General features: G+C 28.8%; 1 protein-coding gene across 1 annotated transcript; it reads right to left on the bottom strand.

The window, feature by feature from the left end:
- Positions 1-356: 356 nt before the first annotated feature.
- LOC119688498 (suppressor of hairless protein) lies at positions 357-14,898 on the bottom strand. The gene is made up of 5 exons (XM_038103174.1): positions 14,048-14,898; positions 1,791-2,336; positions 1,386-1,720; positions 1,124-1,331; positions 357-1,036 (listed from the first exon to the last, which is right to left on the bottom strand). The coding sequence occupies exons 1-5, from the start codon at positions 14,615-14,617 to the stop codon at positions 731-733; spliced, it is 1,965 nt and encodes a 654-aa protein (XP_037959102.1). The 5' UTR covers positions 14,618-14,898; the 3' UTR covers positions 357-730.
- Between the last annotated feature and the right edge of the window lie 542 nt (positions 14,899-15,440).

Raw genomic sequence — 15,440 nt, forward strand, 5'->3', positions numbered from 1 at the left:
TATAAATAATATGTATTCATTGTGTTTCTATATAAACTTTAATTTCTTTTTAAATAAATACGTATATGTTGTTTGCTTATGTATATTTATGTACATACATAATTTGTTCTAGAAATGGTTTTCGTATAAAAGTACAACTATTTACAATAAAACGGCAAACACAATATTTCCTTAATAAGAATTTTAAAACATGCATTAAAGACATATATTTCCTATTTAAAATACATCTTGACATATATGACTTATATGACTTATATTATTTAATATGTTTTAAATATGTATAAACTTTAATGTTTGTAAAAATAGTTGAATAAATTTTAATTAAAAAATATTCTGTTGCTATATGTTTTTAAAGGAAAGTATCTTCAGGAATGAATTGGTTAATTATTATTAAAATGTGGTAAGAGAATTTTATTTACTTATTCAATTATTGCCTAAATATATGAGTAAAACATTAAACTTAAAATTAATATATGCTTTTAATGTGGTTTAAATTTAAATTGCGTTAAGTTAAATAAAATTTAGACATGACAAGAGTTTTTATAAATAATGTTTATTAACGTTCAATCCTAAGATTTATATGAATTAAATATACAACAAAACAATGCATATTGTTTCACTTCAATACTCAAACGAATTAAAAGTATGGTGTTCTCATCGTTGGACGTTATTTTTTATTGTAAGTTAATAATAAAAATCTGAAATGCAACCAAAAATCATTTCGCAATACTCAGGACAGCCCACTGCTATGCGTATTCCATTGCACTTCGGACATGGAGGGTAAAGATTGATGCATTTGATGATTGGCATTTATGTTTACTCCACTTGCATCGCTGGGCGAATGCGAAGTGGCCGAATTGTTGTTACTTATTGTTGTTATGTTATTGTTATTGTGTCGTGCCCGCATAACATCCTCGGCTTGTGTGCAATGTGGACGCGGTCCCGGTTCAGGGGTATATGTGAATGTCAGACCAGTTGCGTATATAATTCCATCATTACGAACAAGTGAGATAGGCACTTGAGTTGGCTGACGAACCTGTTAAATAATTTTATTAAAATGAAATACATATAATAACCTTTCCATTTTAATGTTGAGTGATTATACAATATATTTTTGACTCACCCACAACCATTCTCCCCGAAATTGCGAAATTTCTGGTACAACACATAGTAATGTTTCCGTACAACGGTACATTGTTTCCGCTTCAACATCGCCAAACCAGACTTGCAGATGCGGCGTAAAATTATCTCCACTTAATTCTAGCATTGCAACATCGCCACCACCATTCAAATTGAGCGAATTAACAATTGGAACAGGAGTCACAGGAGAACTATAAAAATTTAAATAAATGTATGTCAATTGAAGAAACTACAGAAAAACATACGAAACAGGTCCCATTCCTTCATAAAATTGATATTCGGCTTTATCAGTTGATATGATCGTCCAACAAGCGCCATCATTTATCATTTCTTTGTTGGGTTCTTTGGGGCAGGGTGTCGCTTGGAATTGTATAATTTTCTCCTGCGACAAACACAGGTACATGCGATCGGTATCTTTCATATAAAACGCGCACTTATGCAGTTGTGATACTGGATCATCAGCTTCAAGTAGTGCCATCTGTTTATCTACCTTACGTATAATAAGACGTGGCAGTGCCATGCCAGTCACTGAGCACACCAATTTTACTGTAGCGCCATAGTGTATGTAACCATCACGTACCTGTCATTTGAATAAAAATAACAAAGAGTTGTTGTATTTATTTACTAAGTTCGCACAGTGTTAAACGCACCTGAAACTCTTCTGACTCAGATTCATTATCGTCTAACAAGTGTATCGTAAAAGCACCCCACTGTGTGGATGACGCATGGAAATGTCCATTCTCGACATGTAGATAACGCGTAGAAACGGTTTGGGAACGCAAACGATTGAAGAGCGCTACATTCGTACCACTAGCTATGCACAAATCAGCATTTTTAAGTGATTGCTTCTTCTTGGAAGGTTTCGAGATGACTTTAATACGTTTCGAGTTGAACACTCCAATATCGTGACCGTTGCCGTAGAACATTTTTACAGAAAGCATGAAATGTTTGCGCTTGTCCGAATCGGATATAAAGAGAGTTTTGGCCGCACAATACTGTTTACCATTTAAATCGAGTTGCTGCATGTCCTGATCCGAGCTACCGATACCAATAAAAGCGCACAATTGTGCACCTTGTTCACCCTCACCTTTGCGCAGCATCTCCTCATAGCGACGACGCCAACCACTACCAAATAAATAAATACATGGAGGCGGACAGAAGAAGCGCTTTTCATTGCCATATGATTTTTGCGCAACCTAGAAGATATTAACAATTTATATAGAACAAAATGACAATATAAATATCGAATAGGAGTTCGATGTTAAATGAATAAATATTTTAACGCAATTAAATTCTTTATTATTTATGAAAATAAATTACTTAACATTTGGATAATGCATCTATTTGTTGCTTCTTAACATCTAATAACTAGCTTGTGTTTACACCTTGTGGGTTAGAAGGGGAAAAGGCCAGCATGGATCTACAGTTCTTTAAAGTACATTAATTCAGTAAATCAAATCTAACGGATCACGTAAAAATTTTAGATTTATTTTGGAATGCGTCACGTATTGCGATCTTCTTAAGGATGGGTACTAAATAAGTTTTCTTAAGAAAATTCAAAGTGGTTATCAGTCACCGTACTACATGGAAATATAACTAAAAAAAAAGTCATAATTGTGAAAAATTGATCAGTCCAAAATCAGACAGACAGCTAGAACTATCGAGTTAATACTCCAAAAAGCTATTACTATAGGAAAATCTACTGTACGGCTATGTATTACAGAATATCAATGCAGTGGATCTTCAAGTACTACAATACATATTTTCCCAACAGTCAAACAGTTTAAAATCTTTTCTGACATTTTTAATTAACTCAAACTTGATCTGGAAATGCTTACATCTTCTCTTAGCCAGAGAGAACTCTGTAACTCTAATCGAAATACAAGGTCATAAAGGTAATGAAATCACAAACAACATAACCAGACAATAGACAATGAAACATAACAGACAAGAGGCGTTGGCACTTCAAATCATTTTTCGGTGTTAATAATATTATAGTTTTAAGAACAATTCAATTCAGGAATGGAAAGAAAACAGTCTTAAAACACAAAAAAGTGAAGATCAAAACATAAAGCGCAATAAAATCAAATAAGATAGAAACAGTTAAAAAATATTATAAAAATCTACACTGAATTAATAACAATTCACTGTAAACTTAAATACTATCCTTATGGAAAGCTGCAAAGAAATGTGTGACGACTATAATAAACTATGACGTAGTTTCAATTTATATATATTTAGACGACAAAGAGATCTTTAGACTCCTTGAGAAAAATTAGAAAACCGCAGAGCACATACCCATATGCGGCTGCTATTAGAACTAATATTTTGGGGTTGTGACTTTATACCCTGAAAACAGAACTGAATTGACTCAAATAGAAGGGTGGATATTAAATGTTTTAAGGTCGTAATCCACAAATAATCTTATTTATAATAATAATATATTAAAAACAATTATATGGTATATATATCGACTTCAACAATTAAAAAATTTTAATAACATTATTTTATATATTATTAAATCATATTATATTATATTAAAGAGTGTACAATGATTCGATATATTGCTATCATCCAAAAATGTTCACATTTATGATATGTATTCATGGTTCTATGAATGATATGTATTCTATAAAAAATGCGATCATTTGAAGCTAGTATAAGTACAAAGTTGAAAGTAGTGGTAACACTATTACGTATTTTATGGGTAGTATTTAGAGGTTAGAAGTTAGAAGTCAGGGTTGAAATGAAAATTTATGCACAAGACTTAGTTAATTACATAGTTTTCATATTATATACTAGATATTTATAAAAATAATTATTTTTTAATGCACCATATAGATTTCCATGTCTTTTTCTCATTATTAAGCCAGCGATTGTAAGGTTAATAGTCACTTAAAACGATCATTTTCGATATCAAAAACAATACGGAATAAAAACATAAGTTTACGGGGTTGATTTTAAATAATTTTCATGATAAATAACTCATGTATTGACATATGGCATTAGAAAAATTATAATTATACCTCCCTTGATTAGAGTTATACTTATTTGAAAAAGAATTCAAGAAAGTTTACTAATGGTTTTATTATCGTGCTATGTAATAATATTAAATTGTGTTGATATAGTAACTGAGACACAATTTTTTTTTTTAATAAAAAAAAACAAATTTTTATATGTTAACCTCTTGATAATAAAAAAAATCGGAAATACTAGATATTAACAATTACAATATAAAAACATTTTAAATCATTTAAATAATTTTAAATTATAAGGAATCCTAAGCAATTAAACTATGAAACATTAGTGTTATTTCAGTTATTTTGATACGATTGATAATTATAATGAAGATTTCTTTTTATGTTATTTAAAATAAGGAAAAAATATTAACATATAGTTTGTCTAACAAAATTGTATAGTATTACCTTACAACGTGATGTAATAAAATTTAATCTAAAAATTAAAAACTACTGCCAATCAGTGCACATTCCTAATAATATCAAACAAATCTGTCGATATAAGGCTTGAGGTGATTGAAGCTATTACGATCAAATTGCAGTCAGCGATATTCATATCAGACATTAACAATCTCTCGCTGATAAATGCATCTTTTCTGAATATGCGCCCTAAGTGCAGCCTTATATGACGTTGCTCCCTTACTCTCTCACACTCTCTCTCTTAAAACACCCAATCGGAGGTGTAAGTTTGGTATCACGGGTGTCAGGGAGCACAGCTTCGGTAGTGTAGACCAATGGAGATGACTCCTTAAAAGGAAGAGTCGTGGTAGCTGTGGTTAAAACCCAAACATATGCGGCTGCAATGACTTCAGCCGTGTATATTTAGTTACTTTCATTCGATGTGGAATCGCATCTTCCTACCCAAAGTTGCTGTGACCCAAAGACCAGCAGAGCTATTAGATAGGTCTCGTTCCTCACTAAGAACGAAGCTATATCTAAATGTTTAGTTTCAATTGGTACTGACGAAATTCTTTGAAGTTCTAATGGGGCGGTTATCAGTGCACTATAACATTACGTGTTAAGCATTGGGATGTTAGGTCTTTATGGCAGGTTATCACGTTAAATAACTCTGTAGTTCTCTGTAGTTTTGTTCTCACACTATTAAGACATGATTACTAGTTTATATCTTACGTAAACCCATATAACAAAATTTTTTACTTATTCCCTAAAATTTCTCAAATAGAACAAGTTTTAAAAAATTATCAAAATACAAAGATCTCTACTTATTAGGACTAAATTTTTTTATGAAGGTAGAACCTTGTAGTAATACTACCTTTAATTGTAAATTGTTTTAGAGCTTAAAATAAAATATTAAAAAAATATTAAATGAACCACTATTTTTAGAAAAATAGTTCTAAAAATGATAGACCACGCAAAATAATATTTATAGTAGACAAAGGCATAACATATTCCTAAAATCTCAATCGGTTCAACAAAAGTGCTGACGAGTCAGATTAATAACTTGTTTACCTAATGTAATGAATGAATGAATGAATAACGGGTCCAGATAGGAACAAGTAAAATGTAATAAAAAGGGGTAACATTTGGTTTCTTTTAGAAATTAAAAAAAATTTTAAAAAATAAATATAAAAAAATATATATATATTAAAATATATTTATAAGAATATATATATAAAAATATATTTATAAAAATATATATATAAAAATATATATATAAAAATATATTTATAAAAATATATATATAAAAATATATTTATAAAAATATATTAAACAAAAAATATAAAAATAATATATAAAAAAAAATAAAAAATATTAAAACATTAAAATATCAAAAAAAAAAAATAAACATATACAAAAAAATTGGTCTGTATCCTTTAATAGTCCAAAAGAACACAGAAATATTTCAAAAAATGTTTCAAAGAATTGTACTTCAAATGTAAAAGAAAGTACCACGTCAGTCGGGGCGTTTCATTATCTCTGCTTGAATGGTATGATTGACTGGCTGTGTCAATTCTGATTGTATTGGGACAGTATTGCTGTAAACTTTCAAAGAGTGATATTTAGAAAGAGTGTGAGATCAAAAAAAAGATTATTGTCTGATATGAAATCCCCACATTTGAAAAGAAAAAAAATATATATAAAAATGTTTGTATTCAAGGTACCAGAAATCTGGTCACTGGTAGCTATATGCAGGTCATCTTCATTCCAACACTTTCAATTTCTTATTGCTATGAAAGGTCGATTGTATTTGATGATCCTGGTTGGGACTCAAGACGAGATACATTAACAGGAACAATAAAGCTCATGATATTGCATTAAATGTTGTTAAAAACGATAATTGATTGTAAAAATTAAAAAAGTTTTAAATATGTCTGTGTACCGCAAATTCATTAAATGGACACATGAAGGAAGTAATTTAGTTAGTTCGATCGAAGGTGTTTTAAAGAACTAGTCACCAAAATATAATATTTTATTCAATTTTCATATTTCGCGGTTTATATGAAATAAATTAAAAAAATAATCCATTGTGATCGAATTACCTATAGCAAATGAAAAAAAGCAGTAAAAAACCGTACATATACAATGTGGAAGCAAAAAGTATATTTGGTTAAAATCAAATTGAAACTATTTTATAGATTGCTGTAATGCTGCGGTTGAAAGTGTCTCGAGTATCTTGACGTCTGTCTATAAGACGACCAGTGACCAATTGCGGTGTTGCAACAGCGGGAAACATTCTTGTTAGTTTCTGAATTTGAAATAACTTTGTACCGCCAAATGAGTTGGCATTTTAATTGTCGTTGGTGTTATCGCAGCTGAAGTTGTTATCGCTAGCGATGCAGCCTTTGTTGCGGCCACATCCTTCACACTTCACTGAGTCCAAATTACAAAAACGCAGACTGAAGCGTGTTGACAATGGCAGTACGAGTGCCGTCGCACTACAGCACCGTAGTACCGTAGCGCCGTAGCACCGCCGGTATATTCACAGTAGGAAACTACTAACTAAAGTAATTGTATTTAATTAAAGAAAATTAACATTAAAATTTATTTAATTTAATCACATAAAACGCCAACAGAAAATATAATAAAAAAATATGTTTGATTGATTTTGGTTGCAATTTGCAATGCAATTCAAATGTCGTTAATTGCTGTTTGTGGTTATTTGTGTTGCGATTGAATTGGATTTTGTCAGATTTGGTAATTAGGCGTGACACATCATGCACCAGACCAGCGTAACATTTTTCTTAATAAAAATTCTCATCCATTATTCAAGCTACAATAGTTTAATTTACGAAGTGAGTCAATTTATTGAAACTCATTCCAATTCTTAATTGAAGACCCTCTAAACAGTGTCCTCAATATTAGTACTAATTCATATTTGATTATTTTTTTTAAGGGATGAAGGAATAGTGGTTGCTATTAATAACATATTACGTAGAATGGCAAAGGGAACCACAACTTTTAGATTTCGAATATAAGTAAGAATATGCAATGTTTATTATCCACTTTCAAATAAAGCGAAAAAAATCACAAATTAAAGCAAATATTGACGCAGACATGAAGCTAAATAGATTTAATGAAGTTCATAAATTAAGGCAGTCGAAGACTGCAGCAGAATCGGTGGTGAAATATATGTGTCTCTAGATGATCATTAAATTCTACTTTTTTTTTACATTTAAATTTGAAACAATTATATACAAAAATATAAAATTAAATAATATAATAAATAACGACATTTATGTTATTGTATATTATTAAAAAATTATATTATTGTATATTATATAAATAAAGTGGTAATGGTAAGAAAATACTAAATTCAAACATTCCTGACACTTGTAGTCCCTTATGCACGGACAATTAAAAAAATAGATGTCTCTAAAGGTTACTGATAATGTATATTTGATGGAAACCAAAGCAGTCCATAAATTTTAATTGATTAAATATTAAATGTTTGATATTAAATATTTAATATTAATAATAATTTAATATATATATATTAAATTTGAAATTTTCCTATAATAGAAAAACATAGCTTTTGTCCTAGACAATAAAATTTCAAAAATTTTTAACATCACTTTCTAAATCACTATGATTGTTGTTTATGTTTATGATAATTGTAATTATTTAATAATTAATTAACATATTTAAATAACATAAAAACATATTTAAGAAAAAACATCGGCAATTTTAAAGTCCATTAAAGTTGGTATCCATTCGGATTATCAAGAAATCTGGATAATAGGAGTTATATTAAAAAATACAGATAAAAAAGTCTAATACAGTCAAATTTCCATAACTCAATGGATTGCGGAAAAGTCTAGGTTACAGAAGATCTGGAGTAATGGAGCTGTACTGTACCATTCGTACCGGCAATAATACAGTTATACTTGATTCTATAAATATTATGTAGGCATTTTAACATAAATATTACATATATAGATAAAAATAGGAATATAATTCCTAAAACGAATAATTATACCTATGTGTATATATATGCATATATTCTTATATATTTATATTCCTAATAACTATTCCTAGTTAGTCTTATATAACTATAAGATCATGTATTTCTAATATCAAGAATAACATCGTAAGCTAAAATATGAATGTAGAAAAACAGAATAAAATAATATTACAAATTCAAACTGTTTGGATTCCATAGAATAAATAATAAAAGATAGTACAGAAAATATAAAATTTTCCGTAAAAAGCTTGTATGGAAAAATATATAATAATATACCATATGTTAATAATAACATACCATATGTCTTGAGACTAAATACCTGGGGTACATATATCTCCAAATAAATTAGGAATGTTAAATTTAAATAGTTTTATATATATTCATATATGTATAAATATTTATAAACACAATAAAACTTATATATATAATAAAAAATATAAATATAACAAAAATTATAAATATAAAAAAATATATATATAAAAAACAATATATATAAAAAAAATAGAAGTGTGAAAATATATAAATATGAAAAAATATAAATATAAATATAATAAATAATATATATATAACAAATAATATAAATATAATAAATAATATAAATATAATAATAATAAATATTAAGGGTGTTTCCTGGCAAAGCAAACGTCGGTGACGTTTTAATTTTTTTCACCTGGGTACAAGGTGTCAAATAAAAATCGATTAAATAAAAATAAATATATATATAAATAAATATATATATATAAATAAATATATATATAAATAAATATATATATAAATAAATATATATATAATTAAATATAATAGAAATTATAGTGTGTTTCTTGATAAAGAACTATATATGCGGGCGGTGATTTCTTAGTATAAGACATAAAAAAAATTGTAAGGAAAATGTACATGATAGGTTCGGAAAGCAGTGAACATATGGCATTGCAGCATGAAGTAGTCTAGAGCTTCGCTTGCTTGCTTACTACGAATAGTATCTATAATTACTTAATTGCACGTCAATGGAATTAAAATAATAAATTTTATAAGATTTATTATAAAACATATGTATTGTTTTAATATAGTCGATATCATATCATGTATACAGAGGAGATTTCAAACACATTTGTTTTAAAACAAAAAAAGAATTTAAAATTGCCCTCAAGATGTCAGATTGTTAGATTTCCTTAACTATAACGAGGCGGTATGTATTTTCATATATCTATAAGTTAAACTAAAGAAAGTCTTTTGAAATATTTATGGATTATAATTTAGCAAATATTTAAATAAACTACAAAGCTATGTTTTTCGATTTAATTAGAATAGAAATTATAAATATTGTTACTGTTAAAATTAATTAAATTTAGGATATATAAGTATTATAATATATTATAATAGGTTCCTGTGATTTAACCAATTCAAATAATGAAAGAGGTTATAACTACATTTATTTAAAAAATTATGTTGAAAATTTATAATTTTATTGTGAGTCTAGAGATTAAATTTCACCAAAGTAGAAAGTGTCATTTGAGCATTGTATAGGAGTGTTTTTGAATTATAGATCCAAGAATAGCCAGATTTGCTATTTTAATATAATATTGCAAAAATTTAAAACATTCAACACACATTCAGTTTTTTTAAAATAAACTTAACGCTTAGACTAAAAATGTTTCCTTAAAGATTTATAGATAATAAAAAATTATAAGATTCATAAAGTGGAGATGACAAATATAGTCTGAAAGAGTTAGTTCAAATCACAAGTTCTGTGAATTTTACTGTTTTAGTCTAATCCGATGTCACACAGGCAATAATTTTGAATTATTAGAAATAAATGACAATACATAGATGTATGCGAATAACGTTAAAATTAACACCAAAAGACGTCAAAACCGAACAAAAAACTAGACAACTTCGAACAAATAAAAAAGTACTATTATCTGAGTTCCTACTATATGATTATATGGTCAATAAGAAACATTGTTTAAGTGGGGTTGTAACAGAAGTTACAACCCCATATATACGACTTTGATTATGTTTCAGCCACCATATATGTTGAACATGGTCCTCAGTGACTTTTTACTCCTAAGACTGAACAGTCTTTTGAAGTACAAATAGGATGACTCAAGAAACTGAACGCAGCAATTTAAAGAAAGTACACAAAGCGCTTTCAAGATTGAAAGTAGTGATAGCATAAATTTATTATATTTGGGGGTTTATTTTACAGTAGATGAAAGAAATATTCTCATTAGATCTTGCTTATAAGTCACGAAAGGAAATTATTTGTAATTTATTTTTACTTAGGAATTGCTGATATTTTGGTATTAAAGTATTTGGGATAATTAGACTGAGCTAGAGTACATTTTTTTTAACATTTTTTTTTTTGTCATGTTATTGACTTGACGAATACCGAGTAACTGAGCCATTAGATCTGACAATATTTCTTGTTATTCGATAGAATAAAAGCTGATTAGTTTTATCAATTTGATGATGTAAGACTACGGTCTGTCTGTCTATCGATCTTTCGTATGTCTATATTTATCTGTTTCCATGCTTATCTGTTAATATGAAAACTTGTCTGCAAATTTTTGAATGAATCCAAATAGATAAATTTAATGAATGGACAAAATTGATTAACTATTACAGGTAATGCCTATATATATAAACAACGACATTCCTATATAAAGTAATTATTGGAAATGAGTATGTAGTTTTGGATTAAACATCAGTACAGTTGCATAAAATAATATGAAAAATATATTAAAAGTTTTGTAATATTTACTTTAATATAAATAAGAATGATAATGTTTGAAAATCAAACATAAATTTATTGATTCCTATATAATAATTTCATGATTTCTAGTTTGAGATTCTGTATTCTACAAAAATTTTTACTTGAATTTATAAAAAACTTAAACGTGCTTTAAATATTTTGTTAGAGTTCTAGACGAATACTTTTATAAAATTAGCTATAATCGTAAATGCAAAATTGCACAATGGCTCACTACACACTTAGATCATTTAACAATAAGCCTATAAATAAACTAATAATAATAACACAGATAAAAAATGTTCATAGTCTGCTGCATCAGGAATACAAAATTCTTGGAAGGCTAACAATGTTTCTTCTCTGTGAATTACAGTTCAGTCAATAAAGACTTAATTGCAAAAAAGATGCGTTCCCAATGAATCCAAATCAAAAACAAAAATAAACAATCCGGTATGATAAAATGTTTTCTTCATATGTGGTTCTAGATAATTTGGGCACTTTATAAGATAAATAAACATTTTACCATATATGAGATAAAAAATAATTGAATGAAAATTAGTGAACAATTTAAGTTTGATTTAATATAAAAACTATTTTACTATTATTTTTTGTTACTTTTAGATTAAAAAAGAAACAAATTACAAAATTTATATAATTTCTATATTTTCAGGAATGACCGATTTATGTTCCGAAGACATAAACACAATTTTAAGGCGACTAAATGTGGTTCATCTCTTTCAAGTGAGATTTAATAAACAAGTCCATATATGCTTATTTTGACATTTATCTTGAAATCGATTCATATTCTTGCATTCAGGACTATCTTATGGGTAACAGCAATATATAACGAAACGTTTTTTTATTACATACGGATAGATAGTCCTACAATTCTATATATATATTTTTTTTTTTTGTGTAGATCTGGATTCAATCTAGATTTACTCTCGATCGATTGTTGTCCAATCAAACATTTTTAGAGTAATTTAATATTTTTTTAGTAGTGTCAGTAGATATTTATATTTTTTTTATAAACATATGTATATCGACTTAAATCATATTTTATTTGTCAAGTCATATAAAACAGCTATTCACTTCAGGGTAATCTTGCTACTCCGGCAAATTATGTAGATCGTTATAAACTAATATCGAATGTTCTGCATTTCGCCCGACATTTACTAATCGAAAATGAAAATTGCACTAAAAGTGAATCTCGATTGAAAAAGTAACCTCAGAATTCCCAATCGCAAATCGTGCAGTACTACTTCATGCAGGATTTCATTATTTAAAATTTACAACCGATAAATGATTTGTATAAAGCATTAGCGAATTTACCAGCTAATGCCAGTTGAAACCAATTTTTAATAGTGCTTTTCCACAACTTCCGTCAAGCCTAACAGGGTTTCTACTGAACTTTAGGACTGCCATCACAACTTATAGCTGCAATTGCATAGCACGAACGAATTTTTTATAATAAGTCTTACTGAATAATACGGAGAGAAGGAAACTAGAACAGGGTTAACTTTTAAGATAATGAGCTGAACTATTATTAGTAATTTCTGAATTAGTCAGTTCTGCATCACACAGGCACTTATCAAAGGTGACTAACTACAATCCTAACTCCCTACGAGTTTCACTATTTGCAAAAAAGAAAAAGCTAGTTTCAGGTATGATCAATTCAGTGTCTGAGCCACTTGTCATCGCTGACTAATTACATTAGAAACTTCCGTCAGAACTTTAACATTTGCAAGGAGGAGATACCAAGAATTCTTCCATTAAAATGAAAGTATTATCCAACAATATCATCATAATTATCTAGTAGTAGTTAAATTACAAATGTTTTTTTAATAATATATGTTTTACTGAATAATTTCGAATTAGTACTTGCAAAAGTTAAGTATAAAAAATTGGCTCACTCTTAATATAGTGAGAGAGAAGTATGCATAAAATTAAATAAATCAAAATAGAATCCAACCAATAAACTTAATTTTTTATCATTGCTTTGAGTTGATATATAATTGCATACACAACATATACTGTATGGTTGATAATTTTACTGTGAGTTCAAAGCGAATATTCATTTGTTTACAAATATAACGACTCTGACTTTTCACACAAATTAACATTTACTCAACGGTGTTTTTACGAAGTACTTAAGGTGACCAGACTTGTGCCTTACAATTGTTAAAATTCAAATAAACACATTAAGCTATAATTTTAAAACAATAATCGGAGCAATCGGATTGAAGCTTAAAGCTACAATTATTGACAATATTGGCAATAGTTCTCCAATATATCAGATTTCAAAACTTAAATTAATGTTTTTGCTTTTCATTGCAGTTCACATATGTACCCATAAATCTCCCAACTATTAGAAACATTGAGGAACCAAGACATAAATCCTAGAGACTTGCTGGAGAATAGGTGATAGTCGTTGCTATAAACTGTAAGTATGAAATTGAAATCGAACCAATTCCCATAAAATACGGAGATTGCTTAACTCACAATATTTAATGTTTCTTCACAAAACATTGCAGTTAAGTTTGTAAGAATAAAACGATTGTTGTTTGTGAATGACTGTGTATATAAATTAAATTTTGCCAATACATAAATCAAGTAAGTGCATTTCCATTAAAACAATTAAAAAGTGCATCACTAAAAAATGAAATAAAATTGAAAAACTTTAAAAATTCCATAAATATTTGCAAAATTTGGACGTACCTTCGCATGGAGTATAACAATCACCATATCGTTGCGTTCACGCATATAACGTTCCATGGCATCACGTGTTAGTTTCTTATCCTCAATATGAGGACGATAGGATCCTGCACTAGTACTTGTCAAAGAAGTTGTGATAAGTGTGCCGCCACCGCCACTATTGCCACCACCTATGCCACGCGGTATCATTGCTAAATGATGTTGATGCTGTTGCTGATGTTGTTGTTGATGCTGCTGTTGATGTTGAGGTGGACTGGGTGGCATAAGTCCACCACCACCAACGTGATGTACTGGTGGACTAGGTGGTGTTTGAGCGTAGGCGCCACCACTACCTGTGCCAGCGCCTAAACCAAAATGTGGCATTTGCGGCAATCCTGCTGCAGTATTTGTGTTGCGTGCGTGCAATGCCGAAGTTGAACTAAGCGTATCACAAGTATCCAACAGATGATTACTGTAGCCGTTATTTGAGGAACTCTGATGCTGAGTATATTGATGCTCTAGGTGATCCAAATGAGTTGCTGCAGCAGCGGCTACTGTTGGTGCGGCAATTGTGAAGCTATTATAGCTCTTCATTTAGCATTTGTAGGCGTAACAAGTTGAAAGCAGTATTCAAGTAACATTTTTAACTATGTTCAGTATTTATACTAATAGCTTTTTAAATATTTTAACAAAAACTATATTGTTTGGAATCATCAAAATTCGGTAAAATGCAATTGTTTGGCACTGTAAGTTGATTTGCTGATGTTGCGCGCGCTCCAATAAATCTTTGACTTAAACACAAATCGTAAAACTATTTTTTTTAACTGACGCACTTATAAAAAATATTCTGTCAGAAAAACATTTATAATATTCGAGATTAGTATTGTATTTATAATTTTTATTTTTTGTAACACAATTGAAGTAAAAAAAAATAACACAAAAAAACAAAAACAACAACTGCTTATTTTAACTACAAATGCTGCTTTTGCTGCGGCGACGGCCGCTGCTACATACTACGTTGACAGCAGCTGTCATTTCTCACGCGGCGATTTGTTGTTGCTTCCATCGAATTCGTATTTATTTTGTATTTTTTAAATCCTTAAAGTGATTATTTCAATTCGCACTTCCTTAATAATTTTATGTTTATGTAAAAATTTCGCTATTTCATTAACGAAGCTTACTTATTACCAGATAAGTTATTTTCTTATTAAACTTAAAACACCGACTGAGCACCAGCACAACAAAACAAACTTCTTTTATTCACTGTGTTTCGCGGCTCACAATAAAATTGCTGATTTCGTTTATTTTTATTTACAGCGCAAACGACAGATGGTCAACAATGTTGCATTTTGTACAGAAAAAAGTACAAGAAATTCCCTTTTTGAGTTCAATATTATTTTAAGTGTATTTTATGCGC

This window comes from Teleopsis dalmanni, chromosome X (genome assembly GCF_002237135.1).
Source record: "Teleopsis dalmanni isolate 2A chromosome X, ASM223713v2, whole genome shotgun sequence".
Classification (NCBI taxonomy): Eukaryota; Metazoa; Arthropoda; class Insecta; order Diptera; family Diopsidae; genus Teleopsis; species Teleopsis dalmanni.

Bases quoted from the DNA above. Each gene is read 5' to 3' on its own strand.
- LOC119688498 (XM_038103174.1), bottom strand. From the start codon at position 14,617: ATGAAGAGCTATAATAGCTTCACAATTGCCGCACCAACAGTAGCCGCT. The intron at 2,337-14,047 runs GTACGTCCAAAT...AATATCTTCTAG, and splicing joins TTGTTATACTCCATGCGAAG to GTTGCGCAAAAATCATATGG. The intron at 1,721-1,790 runs GTGCGTTTAACA...TTCAAATGACAG, and splicing joins CTGAGTCAGAAGAGTTTCAG to GTACGTGATGGTTACATACA.